Genomic DNA, 19128 nt, shown 5'->3' with positions numbered 1-19128 from the left:
ACGATCAAGTCCCCAGCCCAGTTGCATCAGATGTGTGTTCAGGATTTACACCCAAAACCTTACCAAGCCCAAGAGGATAAGTGAAATACCCCTGCTATAATGTGGTAAGTTATTCCACAAAACAAACATGTAATCTAAAACTCTTGCTTTTAAGGAAATTATCAAGTATTTATTTATTTGATGAAAAGAAAAAAATTAATTTAATTCAAAATTACTCTTGAACGTTAAGTTACAAGATAAATGAAACAATTGAGTTAGAGAATTCTGCATCCACAATACATTATTTAAATCTTTCAGTACCAACATTAAAGTCACTTTATCCATCCCATCAGTCCAAAACAGAAAGTTCTTATTAGTTTTCCATTAGTTTAATCACATTTAGAAAATTCCGTCTTCATCACACAGCATTCACTTATGGAGAAATGCAGCAAGATTACACTATAGGTGCTGTCTGAGAAGTCAACAATTGTAAGAAAATATGCTCTTCTCCATGCTCATTCCAAATGTGTTCAGCTTTTGCAGGAAATCTAACTTCTTAATTTTAGAGTTTTACAAGTTTGAAATTAGCCTTCATACAAAGCGAAAGCACCAGCTAAGGTCTAAGCTAGCTCTCGACAAACACTTCTTGCTTTGCATGAGTATAATAAAGAATGTCACACTGATGAAATCCAGAACTTTCAATTACCTCGGCATACCTTTACACCTCTGCCATCTCTCAGACTGTGAACCAGTTTGCCCAACTTTGATCTGAAAAATACTGAACATATCCTTTAAGAATGAGTCTTGTGAATTGTTTGCAGGCTGTACGTGAAGTCTGTTATTTTTTCACAAACATGGTATATATGCATTTGCCGCACAAAATTTTGTTCTGAAGTTAAGCATTTTGTATAAATTAAAAAAATATATATTTTGCCCTCACTTGCGCTTTACAATGGAGACTAATGGGGCAAGCTTACAGCTATTTTCTCTGAATTACGAGCCTCAATGATATGATTCAAGGACCCAAATGCAGCATTTCTATGTGATTGTTCACTCCTGTTTAACAGGTGGGGTGGCCTTTCCCATCAAAACAACAACATGTATTTGCTTCTCACTTCCTGCATATCTCTCTCTCTCTCTCCATTTAAGCACCTTCCACACTCCAGTTGAGCCTTTGCTATTGGATTAATTAAATCTAAGCCACTGGAGGTTTTAAACCTGTAGAACTTACTTTCTCTTTTCCTATTATTATTCTATTTTTCTATTATAGATCTGGGTCTTTCACTTATGCACTAGGTCTCTAGACCATTTTAAAGACTTTGTGGTCTCACACATTTCTATCTAGAATAGTATGCAATCTTGAACCCAAGGGATCACCTGGCCTCATGCTATACCTCTATGGAGTCCCACAACTCCCAGGAGACAACATAATCCCTTTATTTATAAGGAGGAACTCCACTACTGTCATCCCCATGGACTCATGCCTGCTCTCTCTGGACATAGTCTGTTTTGGGATCCTAGGTAAACATAGTATACCTTCATCTAGGTCACGCCTCTCTTTCTTTTTCTCTCTTTGTCTCTCTCATATATAGTGGAAGCCATCTTTGTGCTATTTTCATCAATATTCATCTTCTGCATGTGCACACATGCTCATTCATTATAATACATCATTTATTCACAAATTATTTTTTTTCTTTTCTCTGTGAAAGTCATCTCTTTTTTTCCCTCTGTGTACAAACAGTACATAACTTGATGGCTTTATGTGCGAGATTCTATGTCGTACAAACAGTACATAACTTGATAGCTTTGTGAGATTCTATGTCTTGAGGGATTTATGCTCTCTTCTGACATAAAAACATTTATATAGTACAAAAAACTAAAAAACTAAATCGCAATTGTTTATAAAAACTTTAAGACTAAGGATAAGACCATAAGTATTCAGTTTAATAAACAAATACTATGGTCAGACAGCCAGAGGAGTACAGGAAAACAAAAATTGCAGCTGATGATGACACTGGAGAAAATTAACCTCTGTGGATTCCAAGGTCAAAAGACCACCTAGTCCCCTCTGGGTATTCTAGCAAAATAAATACATTAGTTATATGTAGTTTCACCAATATGAAAATAGCCTTATGTAGATTTATTCATTTTTCATTTATTCTTACCCGCATCAAAGTTCGGTGCAATCTGCTTTAATCAGAGTGGCACAACAAAATAGTGGAAAAAGAAAACAAACAGTCACATCATGGTCAGGTTAAAATAATGTAAACATGTAAAAATTAAATTAGAGTTAACAAAGTTATACAAATGTTGAGCCATTCTTTATTAGGATTTATCAATTTTTTTAGAACCAGTGTTATTTTTAAATCAGTAATGACAAACTGTCCTCATACTTCTGAGAAGTTCATAGTAGTTAACTTTGCCTTTGTGACATCAAGTAAAATGATTTATGCAATGAATGTCTTTTTCTGTCTAATGCTTTATCTCTGGCACAGCTAAACCTTCCATGCTAATACTGAGCTTGTTTTATTCTCTCTTACTGGCAATGGATTTCTGAGATATGCACATTCAGTTTGTTGTCATATAATTTAATTTAATACTAGGTCATTTACAGATTCTATGCAAAGTTACTGTTTCCATGGGGCTGTGAAATTTCAAATGTACTTAGTTGTGTTGTGTTCCTATGTTTTATATTTTTATTTATCTTTTCACTTAATATCACTTTTTCTCCTTCTGTGCTTCCTACCGTTTTGTAGGAATATTAATTTTCTCACCTAAATACCTCAAAAATTGAACTTATTTACAATGATTATAGAAATGAATAATACAGTCACACTCTGATTTATGTTGTTGAAAAACAGAAAATTCTTCAATCCATTCATCCTACTTTGAGTTGCCAAATACATAAACAGATGGTACGACTCTCAATTCAAGTGATGCGGATTTTTACAGTTGAAGTTATGACTCTGCTTAATAAAAAGTTTCCCCCCTTTCATTTATCCCCAGGAAAGCTATCTCACCTACAATGATCATCTTAGACTGATTGGTGAAATAATTAGTGTAATTGGTGCTTTGGTCATCCTTCTAATAGAGGTAGGTGTTCCTGTATTGAAGCAATTTGCTGTTATGTTTCTCTTTTTTTTTGCCTTCACCCAACCTTAATTTAAAATGTATCTAAACCACTGTTTACTTCAGCCATGAGAAAAATAATTAAAGCATTTGGACTGGAATTAAAGTTCACCAACTCTATCTCATTTCCTAGTAACTGAATTAATCTTTTGCTCTATTTTCAAGATCCCAGATATACTAAGAGTTGGAGCTACAAAATATTTTGGTCATACAGTTTTGGGTGGTCCTTTTCACGTCATCATGTGAGTGTATTTATTTTATCTTTTACCACTCATTATAATGGACTGACTGTAATGTATCAGTGAATGTTGGAAGTAGACATACAGATTACCATTTTAAGAAGTACTAAGGAAAAAACGCTCTTCGCCTAATCCAGAAAACTATTTGTTTGTGTGTGTAACCTCATAACCTAAGTACGAAGGGGAGTCAAGCTAAACTTAGAAAATAGGATTTATTAGAAAATGGAATGAACCTTAACAAAACTGATAATGCAATTTCTCAATGTAGTCTACATCCTTCTCAATGCACATGCGACACCTGCCTGGAAGTGCCTGGATTCTAACAGAATAAAAGGTTTTGTTTTGTCCTCACAACCACTCATGCGCCGCTTTTTTCACATCGTCAATTGTCTTGAATTGATGTCCACGGTACTGCTCTAGCAGTGCTTCTCCTGTTCCTAATTGTACAAAGGAGCGGATACTGTTGTAGAGAAATCTTCATTAAAAAATGAGTCTTCAGAAAGGCAGCCAGAATTTAGTCTTTATTGCACAGCATAGGAAACAATTGCAGAGCACATAAAGCCTGTCTCAGTTCATGAAGTGAGTCCTGAGTATTTGGTGAGCCCCAGATTTATTACAGCTCTTATCACAAAATTCCTTTCACACTAGTTTCCCAACATTTGCTGTACAGGGTTTCTCATGATGATGCCCTCGCTCAGCTCCTTTTCCCATAACAATCACCTGGTGTTGCAGACCTGCTCATAACAATATTCTTGCCCCATAGACATCCTCATAATAATCTTCTTCACAGAAGACCTCATAACAAAATTTCCTTCTTAGTCTATCTTCTCATAACAACCATTTAATCTCGAAGGACAGATTTGCCACCCGGAGGTGAGCATCACCTGATTACCCCTCCCTTCATTCTCATGGCCTAATCCTGAGTTTTTAAGATTGATGGCCTTTCAGTTAATCAGTTTTTAACACTTCAATTCTGAACAATTAAGTTGGGATCAGAAGGACCCATATATGAAAACTGAAATGCCTAATTATTAATTCAATAAATGATTGCTTGTTGCACTAGCATCCTGTAAGGCTTAGGCTAGCATAATAGGCAAGTCACTAAGATGTATAAAGAAGCATTAGCATATAAACTTAAATACTAGCTAAATTAAATATAAATGTGCATGCTAATGTAAGTGCCCGCAGCTGTAGACAGCAGCGTTGTTACATCATGGCGCATAGCTGCACAGTGGTCTGCTGCTTACTTCATGGGCACATGAGCAGGAGCAGGTCCCTAACGTTCAACAATCAACTGTAATGCTCAAACTAATATCATAATGCATTGTATTTTAACTTTATTGTCTAAGGTATTGATGAGCCCTAATAAATCTAAATCTCAAATAAGTGGGTATATATTTTTTGCGCTAGCTTGAGAGCTTGCTTAGCATTCATACAGGCAAAGGCCTTGCATGCAGTTTGTTTAGTCTTCTGTCAGTAAGTAGCTCCACGCCTGCACTCTCAAAACAAAATCTGCCTGCTTGCTTCCTCAGAGAGCATGATGACCTTGGCTGACAACTTGACTCAGAGAAACTCAAAACAAGTGTGAAGGACAGGCAGGCAAGAAGCCTCTCTAACAAAATACATGGTGTCCTTTTAAAGCTGCTCCAGGCCTAGGCTTTTTATAGCTAAGAGCACTAAAACTAGTAATAAAACATATTGATCCTTATTTGAAATTCTCAACAATACCGGTCCTGCAGCTGGACTAATGTTCTTCTACAGCCCTGTCCATCTCTTCTTGGGTAACAGGCCATCTCCTGGTATCTCCCCCAAGCTTTTGAGACTGTGCTGGGAGACCCCACAAACCTTCTTGTAATGGCACATATGGCTGTGCCATCCTAGATGAGTTGGACTACCTGTGCAGCCTGAATTGACTGCAGGTACTGCCTCATGCTAGTGACAAAGACACTATTAAAATGCAAAACTAGAGAAGAATCAGTCAGGAGGAATAAAGAGAAAGTAATTGCTTTTGGTCTCCACCTGCAAAACCATTCCCTTTTATGGGGGTTGTCTTGCTGTTGCCTCTTCAGTGCACCTATTGTCAGTTTAATTTGCACCAAAGCAGTTGATTCACAATCACTTATGCTTCCTAACTGGACAGATTGATATCCCTGAAGCCTGGTGTTAGACTGTAATGATTGAGTGTTCCCTTAATTGGGCAGTGTATATATTGGAAGGCAGAACAACATGTATGGTTTTGTAGGGCAATGTGGCTTAGTTGGTATTATAGACTGAAGACCAGAAGCTTGTCAAAGCTTGTAGTTTGTTCCAGATTCCCAGAACTCTTTGCATAAAGAAGGGCTTTCTGGCTTCAATCCTAAATGCAGTTTCTCTTAATTTCTACTAGTGTTCTTAAGCACAATTCAACGTTTACTTGAAAAAACTCTGCAGGATCTACTTTTTCAATTCCTTTTAGAATTTTGAATACCTGGATTAAGTCCCCATGCTGTCTCCTCTTCTAGAGACTAAACTGGTTTAATTCTCTGAGTCTGTCAGAAAACACCATGTCTTTATGTCCTTGGTTGCACATGGTTGCTCTCCACTACACAGCTTCAAATGCTGCTATGTCTTTCTTGTAGTATGGTGATCTGAACTGTATACAGTACTCCATTTGCTATCTCACTAGTGTGTTATTTAGTCTCAGCATAACGATATAACTTAATATTTAATTTGTGTTTTTATTTACATCTACACATTGCTTAGATGATGAAAGTGTTGTAATTTTGAATAAGTCGCTTAAAGTGCTTGTGCTTTAAAAGTAAAAATATGTAAACAACTGTAATTTATGAATTGAAATCTAATTTGCTTGAAACCATCCAGAAGTATTTTAAATTGAAAAGATTGGGAATAGTTAATTTACAAGTTACTATGTTGTACTCCTATATATGTTATATTTGCTTGACATAAGCATTTATTTTTACTTAAAATATTATATTTGTTGTTCAGTTTAAATATATAATAGTGGCATTTAGTTCAGCACTTTTTAGAGAGACCTGTAAGAACACCTTTATTATTTTACATGTTTAGGCTCTGTTTGATTAGTATTATTTTAGAAATAAATGGTCCAATACTAATATGTTTCAAAAGAGCATGTTCTATGAAATCTAATGTAATAAAATAAGTCAACTATTCACTGTATTATACACATAGTATAATATGATCAGAATTAGGCTTTTATATAGTATTTTGCAGATTTCTTGCATTGTGGAATTAATATTTGAATGTTTATAATATATCAGAGTGAGACTGTGGTTTTTCATGATAACCCATTAAACCTGCAGAGAAAATTAATATATTTGCTTTCAGGAGAAAATAAGATCATTTCTTCTGATCCTGTAATACTTATTTATTCACAATAAATAAGTTGTTTATGAAGGTGAGAAGATACACACTCTATCTGCAAAACCTTGTGTCATACTAAGCAGTTGCTGAATAGCATGAAACTGGTAATAATATGAACATAACATTTTCAAAATTGCTTAACTCAATTTAGAGTCACATTGTGGCAGATCTCTGCAGCACTGAGCACAACATAGAAAAAAGTCCTGTCCATTTCAAATACTAACTGCTAACACTTTCACAGATGATTATAAAAATATTACAATTTTTATGAAGTTTTTTCTCATTCAGTGTCTCTATTTTCTCCAGCATAACATATTCCTGTCTATTACTGATCTTATTCATGCTGAGGATAACAAACTCACAAGGAGAAATGGAAATTATGGCATTTGCACTGGTGCTTGGCTGGTGTAATGTCCTTTTTTTTGCTCGTGGATTTGAAATGTTAGGTCCATATGTTGTCATGGTCCACAAGGTAAGTTTTTTTCTTTTTCCTCTTCCCCTCCTGTACATTATTTTATTTAGTCTTGTCTCAGGATCACAAGCAATTTTTGCCAGTCCTGACATTACAGAGTACAAGCTGGGAGCCAGTCACAGCGGTTATCAATCCACATCCACTATAGGCCTTACGTACACAAACATACAGTAGACCAGTTTGGAGTGAGGAAAAAAATTGAGTACCCACAAGTGTCTATATAGGTATAAGGAGTAATCAGATTTGCGTATCAGAATTTGTGAGGCAGCAAAACTAGCGGCATTTTTTGTGTGCAACGTTGCAAAGTTGCTCTTAAAAAATGAAATGGGGTCACTGTCCTATTCATATTGAATTTTTACACACAATATGTCTTTATTTCTAATATGTATCTTAAATATAGTACATACAGTACAGTGTTAAAGACAACATACAGTGAGCATCTTGATTTTTTCCTTCATATCCTTGTGTATAGTTGAAAATGCATTGTGACTAATAAGCCTGTTCCCCTGGATCCGAATCGTATTGGTGAATAGTTATTTTTTCATCCTCTTTATCATGTTCTGTCAATTTATCATATTGTCCTATTGCAATTCTGCATGTGACTTCTCAGAAACCAAAATAATCTGCACTCAAAACATACCTCTGCGGTTCATAAATAAAAGACAATAGGCATTCTAAGAATAAGATCAGTGGATGAGCAGTAAAAAAAAACAATAATCAAAATTGAAAGGAGTATATATAATATATGTGCTTTTTTAATTTTAAATTTAGTAAGTTCTTTAGGTCTTTTTATTACAGTAGATTGCCACTGGTCATCCCAGGCAAGCAGAACATCCTTTTAGAATTTTCTTTACATTTTTCTGAGTAGTCTATGGCCCTGTCCACACAACTATATTTTCATTTAAAAACACAAACATTAGTCTTTGCTTTGGCCTTTTGTCTACACTACCCCGTGTTTTCAACACCAAAAAATAGAGGCTTCTGAGAACACAGCCGCAGAATTGTAGCGTAAGCAAGCAAAAATGCAGACTATGAATCGTGGTCTAATTTGTTTTTGCTGATCATGTGACCATATCTTGAGTGTATCCTGCCTCATTGCAATTTCTCATTTCCCGATTGGTCACACTTTACTGAAGACAAACATATTCCAACATAGTGGATATTGAAAAGCTGCTTTTCGTGGCACGTGTTATCTTGCTTACCTATATGCATTTGAATTGCATTTTGTAAAAATCTGAATGTTATATGTGTACACAAAAGGGAATTAATTTACTGGCCACTATAGTTTTGCAATTAATCCTGTGGCTTCTGGCATTGCCATCCCTTCAAGGATTTTTTTTTTTTTACTGATGCAAGCGTGCCTAGCATAATCAAACATCTAATTCGTATGTTTTTTTGGTCATTTTAGTGTGAATGGAGATAATATGGTAAACGATATGAAAACACCGGTGTGGATAGGAGATAGTGTGAGCAGATTCCCTTTTGACATTTTATTCTGTGGTATGAAGGTGTGAATTCTTCTGGACAAAAATATATATTCCATTTCATACAGTTATGATGGGTTATCTCTGTAAGAGACATTCCTCATCTCTCTGGCTCAGATATATTATTACTGATGAGAAACAAAGACATGTCTTATATCATCAGGAGGTCTATCACATACTTTCAATGGAGGTCCTTAATTTCCATGGATCTTCTCAAAAGCAAGGAAAATAAGCTGTGATTGCAGTCATGTATGATGAAACCGGACATATTAATACCAATCTGCAATAACATTGTCATATTGTGAACAGTACAATGATAATATGTAATAACACTGCAGATATTCCTTTTTCATTTAATTATTTCTGGTTTTCTCTGGCAGATTATGATTAGTGATATGTTAAGATTTATTTGGCTGATGAGTTTTACTGTTATTGGCTTCACTACAGGTTGGTAATAAAAATAATTTCTGCTTCTTTATTTTAATTTGTTAGTAAGTTTATTTATATTGTGCATATACAAATTTATATTTTTTTTCTTTATTTTTCCTAGCCCTGTGGATGCCTTACATGACTCAAGATCCAGCTGCAGATCCCCATTTTAATGAGTTCTCCACAACATTCTTTTTACAATTTGAGTTGTCCTTGGGATTGTTGAATTTACCATTAAATTACACTGTGTGGACTCCAAACATAGTGAAGGTTCTCCATTCAGCCTTAACCATCTTTGCCTTCCTAGTCATCATGTTCCTGCTAGCTGCCATGTTAGGAGACACACAGACAAGGGTGGCAGAAGAAAGAAATGAGATTTGGAGAGCTCAAGTGAGTTATCCAGTTATCTATTACTAAAAGCCTTGGTTATGTTTAGCTTACTACTGCATATGTTGGTATATAAAAAGTCATACATTTTTCTGAAGAAAAAATATGTTTGCATTTCATTTCATAATCAAGTAAAGGCCAATTAACAGTTCATTCCAGCAATTCCAGTAAAATTTCCTGTCTAGCCACCTCTCCACTGTGTTCTTAGATAAGAACTCCTTTAAAAGTAACAGTTGGCATAAACTCTAGCTCTCTCTAAAATTTTAAAAACATACAGTATATAATGTCACCTCTTAATTGTTCCTTGTTTACACTGAAAAGATTCATCTCCTTAAATCTTGCCTTATGTCTTTATACTATGCTCGTTGTGATTCCCATCTAAAACTGGTTGAAATCTAAGAAATCAACATAGACCACAGCATCGTTGTTTGTAGTGTATCATGTAATGTATATGTCTCTGTTAAATGCCATTAGTGTGGGATTCATAAAAGCAATGTTAATGTTTGTGATGTGCCTTCCTTTGGAGGGACAGAGACATACCAACCAGACAGACACATAGAAACCTGCTCTTTTATTACATTATTAGCTGTGCTACCTCTCCAAGATGGGTTGAAATCTAAGTAATCAATGTACACCTCAGTGTTAACGTTTGCAGTGCACCATGCAATGCATATGTCTCTAGTTCATTCAATTTTGTATGGGACTCATAAAAGCAGTGTTGATGTATGTGATATGCCACCTACTGCTAAAAATGTTGCGATACGCAATCAATTGTAATGACAGAGACATGGTAACCAGATGGACACACAGATAGACACACAGACACTTGTTCTTTTATTAAGGTAGATATACTATTTTATATTATATTACATGAGACACTTATTTTAGACAGGTACCTGTCTTAGGGCTGGTTAGAATAAGTGAGCTGTTGTGAGCTTCTAAATTTTTTGTGGATTAAGCTTCTTTTTTGAGTTTTCAGTATGCCTCTACAAGTAATGCTGCCTCCTCAATATATACAGTATATCACATCCTGTATTAGGACATCAGGGTCATGACAATATGAACCGAGTGCTTTTACAAGAGGCTAAGATCAGTTACAGAGTGATTTCAATCATAGAAAATAACATCTCAAAGCCCTACAGAAGATAATGCACAAACTGGTATTTGCTCGCTCTACTTCTGCATTGTCTCCCACATCTTTGGTTAAGCATCTATGTGTTTGCATGTTGACAGTGCCACTGAGAACTGTTGTGAGTTCCTGACACCGCATGAGTTGATTTTTTTTTTTTAATTTCATACTTGGACAGTCACCAACGCTAATGCTTAGATAGGTTTTTATTATGTCACATATTCATGCAAGATTCACATTAAAAAATGGAGTACAGACAAAAACAGAAATGTGCCTATGCACAAAAAAATTCAGATGCATAAAACTGTTTATAAGAAAAGTTCCATGCACTTCCCCTTTATAAACCCCTGTCATTGCGAATTTTAATACACATGCACGTGCCCACAGCCACACCCTGAGTCCACCCCGAATTCTGCATATTTGAATATGCAAATCAATATAAATAACCCCTTCTGTTCAGTGTTTTGTTAAAACACAATGGTAGAAGCATGTGTAAAAAAAAGAAGAATTTCACCAAAGTGGAGATCCCACTTGGTGAAGTGGAGGTAAGGAAAAATGTACAGTTTGGTGGCTTAGGTAATGGTATGAGCAATGAAATGAAATTTATTGAGTGGCACTCAAAAGTTCAAGTTCAAAAGTCTCACAGTGCCCGAAATATAAAAGAAGTGGTCAGATGTCAAAGTTGACGTGAAAAGGCAAATATCTGAGTGACATAAGGAAGTGTATTAAGGAAACAGTAAAAAAAAAAAAAAATAGGGACATAGTGAAGAAATAAAAGGTCTATGTTGAGATTAAAGTTGAAATGTTGATTTTAATTTTGAAATTTCCACTTATCTCATAGTTTATTTTGAATTTAAAGTAGAATGTTGTAAACTTCATCTTAAAATCGACATTTAATTTACTAGAGTTTCTCAAATCCCATTGTAACAAAGTAGCATGTTAGATGCTTCGTATTCTATGTGTTCCCCGACTCGATCATTAATCAGCAGGTACTTTTTAAACAGGCTTTCTCTTACGCCAACAGGAGTGCACAGGAGTGAACGCTGCGCAGAATACATTACATTCATAATGTTACAGCTCACAATGAACATTTCAGAATACTAAGATGTATACTGGATATCGTTTTCATGATGAAATACATTAAAGCGTGTATTAAACACGTTGGGGCATGGTAGCGCAGCGGTAGCGATACTTGCTGGGACAGGTGCGACCCTAGATGGAATAATTTATTGTAGCAGTACTGTGTCTTTCAAACATACCAACCCCTAATTCCTGTCCTAACGTTTTCTTTCTCCATGTAACCAATAGACACACATTAAGTGTCTGTAATAATGTAAAACCAGCTGTAAACTTAGAACACAGATTCTTCAAAACTTTTTTAAGAAACATTGAAAAATCTTCGTTATACATGTTTATTCCATCCATCCTTTCATCCCTCCACCAAGGGTCATGCCAGTCCTAGCAAGTATAGACCACGATACAGGAACAGTCTCTGGATGGGGCGCCAGCTCATTGCTACCACTGTGCTACTATGCCCCCACGTGTTTAATTATTAACAGTATACATCATTTAAATCAATTTATCTGTAAAATGTAATATACATACTTTAATGCATTTCATGATAACAATGATATCAAGTATACATCTTAGAATTTTAACAGAACACAGCTCCAAGAGGATAGCTCTTGGAACTCTAAATTGACCTGGAAAACAGTCATAATCATCTGTAAATACATGCTCTCTTCTGTTGAATTGAACTTTTCCTTTATTGTCATTGTATGGTACAATGAGATTAAATATGCAACTCCTCCGTAAACTTCCAATAAAATAGTAAAATAATATTAATAATACGATAAAAAACAATGAAAAATATACAATATGAAATCATAAGGACAATATGCATGTAGATATAATGCCGGTAGTGCAAATTGTTCATAATTTGGATCAGGTTGTTCAATATTACAGTTATAGTGCAAGCTTACAATGAGGTAATTGTAATTATAAACACAGACAATTCTACCGGAGCACTTAATGAACTGATTGAGTGTGTTTATTGCTCTTGGGATGAAACTGTTTCTGAGCTTTGACGTCCATGCAGGAAAAGTTCTGAAGCATTTGCTGGATGAGAGAAGTTCAAATAGAATGTGGAATCCATGCAGATGCTGGTGACCTTCCTTATGGCTGCAGCATGTGTAATAAATGTCCTCCAGGACTGGAAGCAGTATCACGATAATCCTCTGTACTCTCAACACAATCCACTGTAGAGCTTTCTGATCAGAAGCTGTGCAGCAGTGATACCACACACAGATACAATGGGGAAAAATGAGTAACAACACTAAAGCATCTATGGTATTTGGAGTAGTTGGGCCATTCCTTGCATCATTATGTTGTTACAGAATCATTACAATCAAGTGCCTTAAATTTCTAAATGATATGCAAGTAATTTTCGTGTGTTTGATAAAGCCTGCGTCATATATGTGAATGTAAAAAAAAAAAAAAGGGAAATAACACAGAAACCATAGCACTGCTTTGACACTTGGGTACTGCCAGTTTTGCAAAACTGAGCAGAAAAGTGCTCATGTATGGGATGAGGTTGCCATGAAAATGTGCGTGGGTTTACGCAAAGTTTGTTTTTTATTCATCTCAAAGGGAGTATGGAAACGGGCATACGCAACATTTTTGTGCATGCGCACCATTTATACATGAGGCTCCTGGAGTGATATTGCTCTAATTTCAACTTTTCATGAATGCATTTCAGAGGATATAAAATATAAATTGGCAATAGTTGGAGACTCATTAGATAACCTCATTGATTTGACTTTGAATATTTGCACAAGACTTAATGAAAAGTATAGACATGCAATATTTTTCTAGTCAATACATTATTCCTGTCAGTTTCTTACTTTCAATTTTTTTAAACTTAATTCAATTCTACTTTTCTTATTTACTTACTATGTGTTTTTGTGTTTATTTTATTTCACATTCTGTTGTTTAATTTACTGCAACACTAGTTTGTTTCCTTGTGAATGTTGCCATTTTATGACATGGTTGCTATGGAGTGCTAACAGTTGCTTGTTGGTGTGATGAAATATAAATGGAAGATGTGTATAAATCATCATCCAAGATAGTGGATATTCTTCAAACCTTTCCCATAAGTGCTTAGCTTGTTTTCCTGGCAACAAATTGATAATTACTGTTTTTGACTTTTGTTTCATGTATTAACTTAGACAAGAGATTAGCATGATTTTTGGTTTTGACCCTTTGCTAGTTTACTAGTTACATTTCATCTCCTTACCCATCCTGCCTTCTGGCAGTCTGCCCTAAAACTATGACCTGGGGTAGTACACAGAAGGGTTCTTTCTCTTTCTCTCTTGCTTGTCTTTTCTCAAAGGAGATGTTGCTGTTCAGATCCCATCAAAGTTGGCTAGGTGGTAAGACTCTGAAATCTAAATCACATTTTAATTAGGGGCACATGTTTTAACTGTGGGAGCTTTGAATACTTAATATATCTGTCCTAAATTACATGCAAATTTTTCTACTTAGCCAATACAATAATATACTTGCTATGTGGAGGGACAAGATCCAAATTATAAACAATTAACTGTTTATGGCACTTTAAGAATACAGAAAACTGTGAGCTTTTCTTGGTACATCTAAATCCTTTCTTTTCCAGTCGATTTCAGTTAAGCACCCAAAGAGAATCAAACTTCTTACCAACTGATTATGGGCCTGTTGACTCAGGGGTGGTGGAGTATTGTGCTATACCTTACTTGTAGGCTTAGTAGTTAGCAGTTTGCATATACAAGACATTTCCTTCTTAGTATTTGAGAGATTGTATCTAATTATATTATGATTCACCAGGCTAAGGTAACATAAGCCAAAGATTAATTGATGTCTCAGGATAGTAGGGCCTAGTTCTCAAGGGGTAAGAAGGATTGCTTAATGCCTTTGCAAAAGGTTGCTTGTGCCATGATAATTTGCCTTCCAATATGAAGAATTTAAATGTTAAGTTAAATGTATGTCTTTACTAAACAGAAGGTGCTATATTTGCCTCTTCTTATCATATTTCTATATATATCCGTTTATTAAGTTGCTTTAACATTTTTAGTCCACTTGGCATATTATTTTATGATTTTGCTGGTGTTTTACTATTTTTTAATTATAACCCTGATGCCATTGTATCACCATTATAAAATGAGATTTTACTGTGAGATTCAGTGTTTTACCAATTCATACAAGATTCACCAGTTCACATGAGATTTCCAGCTGGGATATTCCATGGGATGTCATTATGTGGTCTGTATTTAAGATTGCAGGCAATTGATACTTTGAGGTCTAGTATCATTTTGGTTAGTGTGCCAACATGGTTTGTTCTTCTGCTAGTGCAGTGTTTATTCTGTCCATTTGTTCTATTGTGGTGTCTTTTATTTTTTATTTGATTGCAGGAGACCGTTATTGTAGGTAGATTCCTGAATTTCAGTTGGTTGAGGACAGGTTAGGAGAAGCAAGCTCTTGTGAACTCAGCAGGTTCCTGGTTTACAGTTAGTAGAGTCAGCCTGATCATTCACCTTTTTCACACAGCAGGAAAATGTTTGCTGTCCTCCAGTCTATAATTATTTCTCTAGTGTGCAGTGATTGATAAAAAATACATGGTAAGGATTTATGTGTTGTATTCCCGGCTTTCTTGAACACTCCTGGGTATATTTTAAAAAGCACTTGTCATTTCTTTGTTGTTCATTACCTCTCACTTTGAAATTTCTTAATCAATTAATGTTTCATAATTATTGCTTATAGCTGTTCAGAGGTTCCCTGTTTTTTAAATGTGGACACAAAGATAAATCACAAAAATTCTATTTACTACTTCAGAGGTCATCTATATCATCTAGTTCTATTTATTCCTCTGACATACTGAATAACAGTGGTTGCAGTTTCCCTAACTCACCAGCATGTTCTGTAAAGAAGAGGTTTATCATTTAAGGGTAATTTTTTTAATGTCTTAATGTAGGGTGAGATCAGATGTGCTTCTGTTCAACACAGTTCATCTTTTGTATGATTGGTATCTGTACAAATCCTCTACTCCTTGAACTGCTGCTCATCTTTAGTTTCAGTGTTTTCCTACTACTACATCCTTTCCAAAGGATGTATGTTTTCAGTGACGGTCTTCTGAAATTCAGTATAAGGCCTCAGGGATCACAGCAGACAGTTATACAATTAAGATAATAGTTACATAGGGATTCAAATTAGTGATGTGTACTATGTGATGTAATATATAAAAAAAACATAGCAAAAGTGCATAAAAGTCATATATAAACAAAACTGAAAAGAAACTACAAATATCACTGCTCCTGGTATGCTGTGTATAACCCCAATGTGTGTTTGTTTAATTTGTTTTATATAAAGCATTCCTTTTGAGTTTTGTTTGTACATTTTGTTTATATTTTGTCACTGTCCACTTTGATTAGGAGAAGTTATTCTGTTTCTAGGTAATTAGCTAATAGTGTAAGTTTTTTTTATTCCTTATCAAATTTCTTTTTTTAAATTAGACTTAGCATATAAATTGAACTGCCTGGTTATTCTATACTGCACAATTTTCATTCAGACATGCACATTTTTTTAAATATTCCATTTAAATCCACATTTCTCATGGCTATTTCTTAACTAAACAAGATCAGCATAATATGTTGTACTTTAACTGCACAACAATGCCATTTTTTATTATTAAACTCTTTTTCTGTCTCCATCACATATGGCAAAATTTGTTTCTCTTGTTTCCGTGTTCAGCCAGTTTAATTTTCTGTTGCATGGCTGAATTTAACCTTAATTCTTTGGCTTAACATTTTTTGACATTAAATAAATATTTGGCAGTTGACACAGGGATTAGCACTAGTACCTCAAAAATGGTGGGGTTTTCTATAGGTGTTCTGGATTATTCCCATGTCTCAAAGATGTGCATGTTTGTTTATTTGGCAATTAAAAATTGATTCAGTTTAGCTGTATGTTGGCATGAATCCTGTGATGAATTGTCATCTCATTGAGGAATCCATGTATGACATTTTACTTGGCTTTATTTGGATCTATGAGGCAGCAGTAGTCACTGGGCCACTTCTAAATTCATGTAAAGTAAGAGGTGCCAACCTGAAGAAGTTTTAATACTTTTTATAGGTTGTAGCAACTATAATAATGCTGGAAAGAAAGCTACCTCGATTGTTGTGGACAAGGATTGGAATCTGTGGAGAAGAATATGGATTAGAGAACAAGTGGTACCTAAGGTAAGAATAAATTAATATGTTTGTGGTTTTATCCTTTAATTGTGCGTTCACTTGCTGATGCATTTACCATTGCTTTTTGCTTTTTAATTTCCATTTAGAGTTGAAAGCTGTAAAATACATGCTACTAAGAAACTAAATCACAATAAACCTGACTCCGATGAGAGCTGCTCACGTGAAATGGGATTGGCAATGTCTAATGTGAATCCATGTTCTGCTAACGGAGAATCCAGTAATCAGTCCCAAAACTCTTTAAAGGGCTTGGAAATCACCTGCAAAAACTCTATAGACCATGTGAATGTAGAAAATGATGTACTGGAAGATGTATGTTATGTCTGAAATAATAATTTTCTCTTAAAAAAAAGTAAGCCTTCAGATTTAAAAAATTACAACAATAAAAAAAGTACACGTGTTTTTACCCGAGTTGTCATTTTCATATGCAGGACAGGCCGCAACAAAATATATACAGAAGGACAGATTTGATAAAATATACTCTATTCACTATAATGTCGGTATATGTGATAAAACACTATTAGCAATCAACATTGGTGTACTGAAATTAGCATAATCATAAGTTGACATTTCTAAATTAAACATACATTTTAGTAAAATTGCATAAGTATAATGTATTATTAATGTTCAGAATGGTGCAATATATTTAAGGGGAACTGTAAAAACATTTTTAAACAATATTAACTCAGAATAACATTTAGTATGGTACAACATTCTGTGTTAAAAATCACAAATACCTGAAAAGCAAGATTCTGTACATTTTGTTTGTATTGTCTTCTTTACAGGGTTTAATATGTTTAGTCCTTATGGACTCAAAATCTTGAAACTTTGCTGTTGCCAATTTATGTTTTAATGTTCAAGATCCTAATTTAAACCATTTCATTTTTGACTGCTTTTTGATGTCTTTCTTGTCTTAGCAATGAATGATATGTTCAGACAGAGAATTAAGGCATTTAAATAATACCACTACTTTGTAGTTTATTATTATGCTAAGAGGATCAGGCCTAAGCTGCTGTAAGAGTTTAATGCTATTGTAGAGCTTCTTACAAATATTGTAACTATACTCTTGTACAATAGACTTTAGTTATGATGGGATTTGAGAAACTAGTAAATTAAACGATTTAAAGATGAAGTTTATGATGTTCTACTTTAATGACAAAGTAAACTATGTGATTAAAGTGGAAATTTTGAGATTAAAGTTGACATTTTGAGCTTTATTCTCACTGTGTCCCGATTTTTTTTTCTTTTCTCTGTACCTTAATAAGCTTTCATATGACACTCAGATGGTGGGCTATGATTCGCCTTTTCACGGCGACTTTGATATCTGACAGCTTCTTTTTTTATTTCAGGCACTGTGTGACTTTGTGAACTTGAGCTTTCGAGTTTCTCCGACACTCTGTGTCACTCAATCAACTTCCTTTTGTTGTTTGTACCACTTTTAAACCAACAAATAGTACATTTTTCCTTGCCTCTACTTGGTATCACTGAAATTCTTCTATTGCCCCCCCCCCCCCCCCGTGCTTTTGCCATTGCCTTTTCACAGAACGCTGAGCTTAAGGGCTATTTATATTGATTTGCATATTCAAAGTGGCATAATTCTGGGAGGAATTTGGGTGGGGCAGCAGGCGTGTGCACGTGTGTTACTTTTCACAATGACCGGGGTTTATGGAGCGGAAGAACGTGGAAGTTGGCGAACGCACAGATTAATGCATCTGGATTTTCTTGTGTGTACGCACATTTTCGCTTTTGTCCTTATGCCATGTTTTAGTGTGAATTCTACGCACGGTGTTATGCATGAGGCCCCAGGTGCTTTTATTTGTGGAGAAAGACTTGCTGCAGTGGAAGATGGATGCAGAAGGAATAATATTAGAATCAAAGGTCTCCCTGAGAATCGTGAAAGTCCAAACCCAGTGAAATTCGTAGCTGAACTATTCTCTAAAATAATTGGAAAGGACTTAAAATCAGGCAACGAGATAGCAGCAGCTTACCGCATACGGGGATCAAATCCCTCTAAACCTAGAACTCTCATCATGCGTTTTGAAAAATTACAGTTTAAACTTCATATAATGTTACGTCTCAGACAGAAACAATATTATATTTAAAAATAACAACATTCATATTTTCCCAGATTTCTCACCCTCAACAGCAGCTTTACATGGTGCATTTTACAACATTAAACGGCGCTTACAGAAAGCCGAAATCAGATACAGCCTCTTGTATC

General features: G+C 35.0%; 1 protein-coding gene across 1 annotated transcript in view; it reads left to right on the top strand.

The window, feature by feature from the left end:
• Window positions 1-18111, top strand: part of LOC114657965 (transient receptor potential cation channel subfamily V member 5-like) — a 78435-nt gene extending 60324 nt beyond the window's left edge. The window contains exons 10-16 of the mRNA XM_028809957.2: window positions 2986-3072; window positions 3274-3350; window positions 7035-7200; window positions 9065-9131; window positions 9235-9503; window positions 16792-16898; window positions 16997-18111. Of these exons, the coding sequence (XP_028665790.1) occupies window positions 2986-3072; window positions 3274-3350; window positions 7035-7200; window positions 9065-9131; window positions 9235-9503; window positions 16792-16898; window positions 16997-17234 (1011 nt within the window). The 3' untranslated portion in view covers window positions 17235-18111. The remainder of the gene's footprint in view (window positions 1-2985; window positions 3073-3273; window positions 3351-7034; window positions 7201-9064; window positions 9132-9234; window positions 9504-16791; window positions 16899-16996) is intronic.
• Window positions 18112-19128: the final 1017 nt, after the last annotated feature.

This window comes from Erpetoichthys calabaricus, chromosome 9 (genome assembly GCF_900747795.2).
Source record: "Erpetoichthys calabaricus chromosome 9, fErpCal1.3, whole genome shotgun sequence".
NCBI classification, from domain to species: domain Eukaryota; kingdom Metazoa; phylum Chordata; class Cladistia; order Polypteriformes; family Polypteridae; genus Erpetoichthys; species Erpetoichthys calabaricus.
The sequence above is the reverse complement of the archived record's forward strand: the minus strand, read 5'-3'. Positions and strand labels throughout refer to the sequence as shown.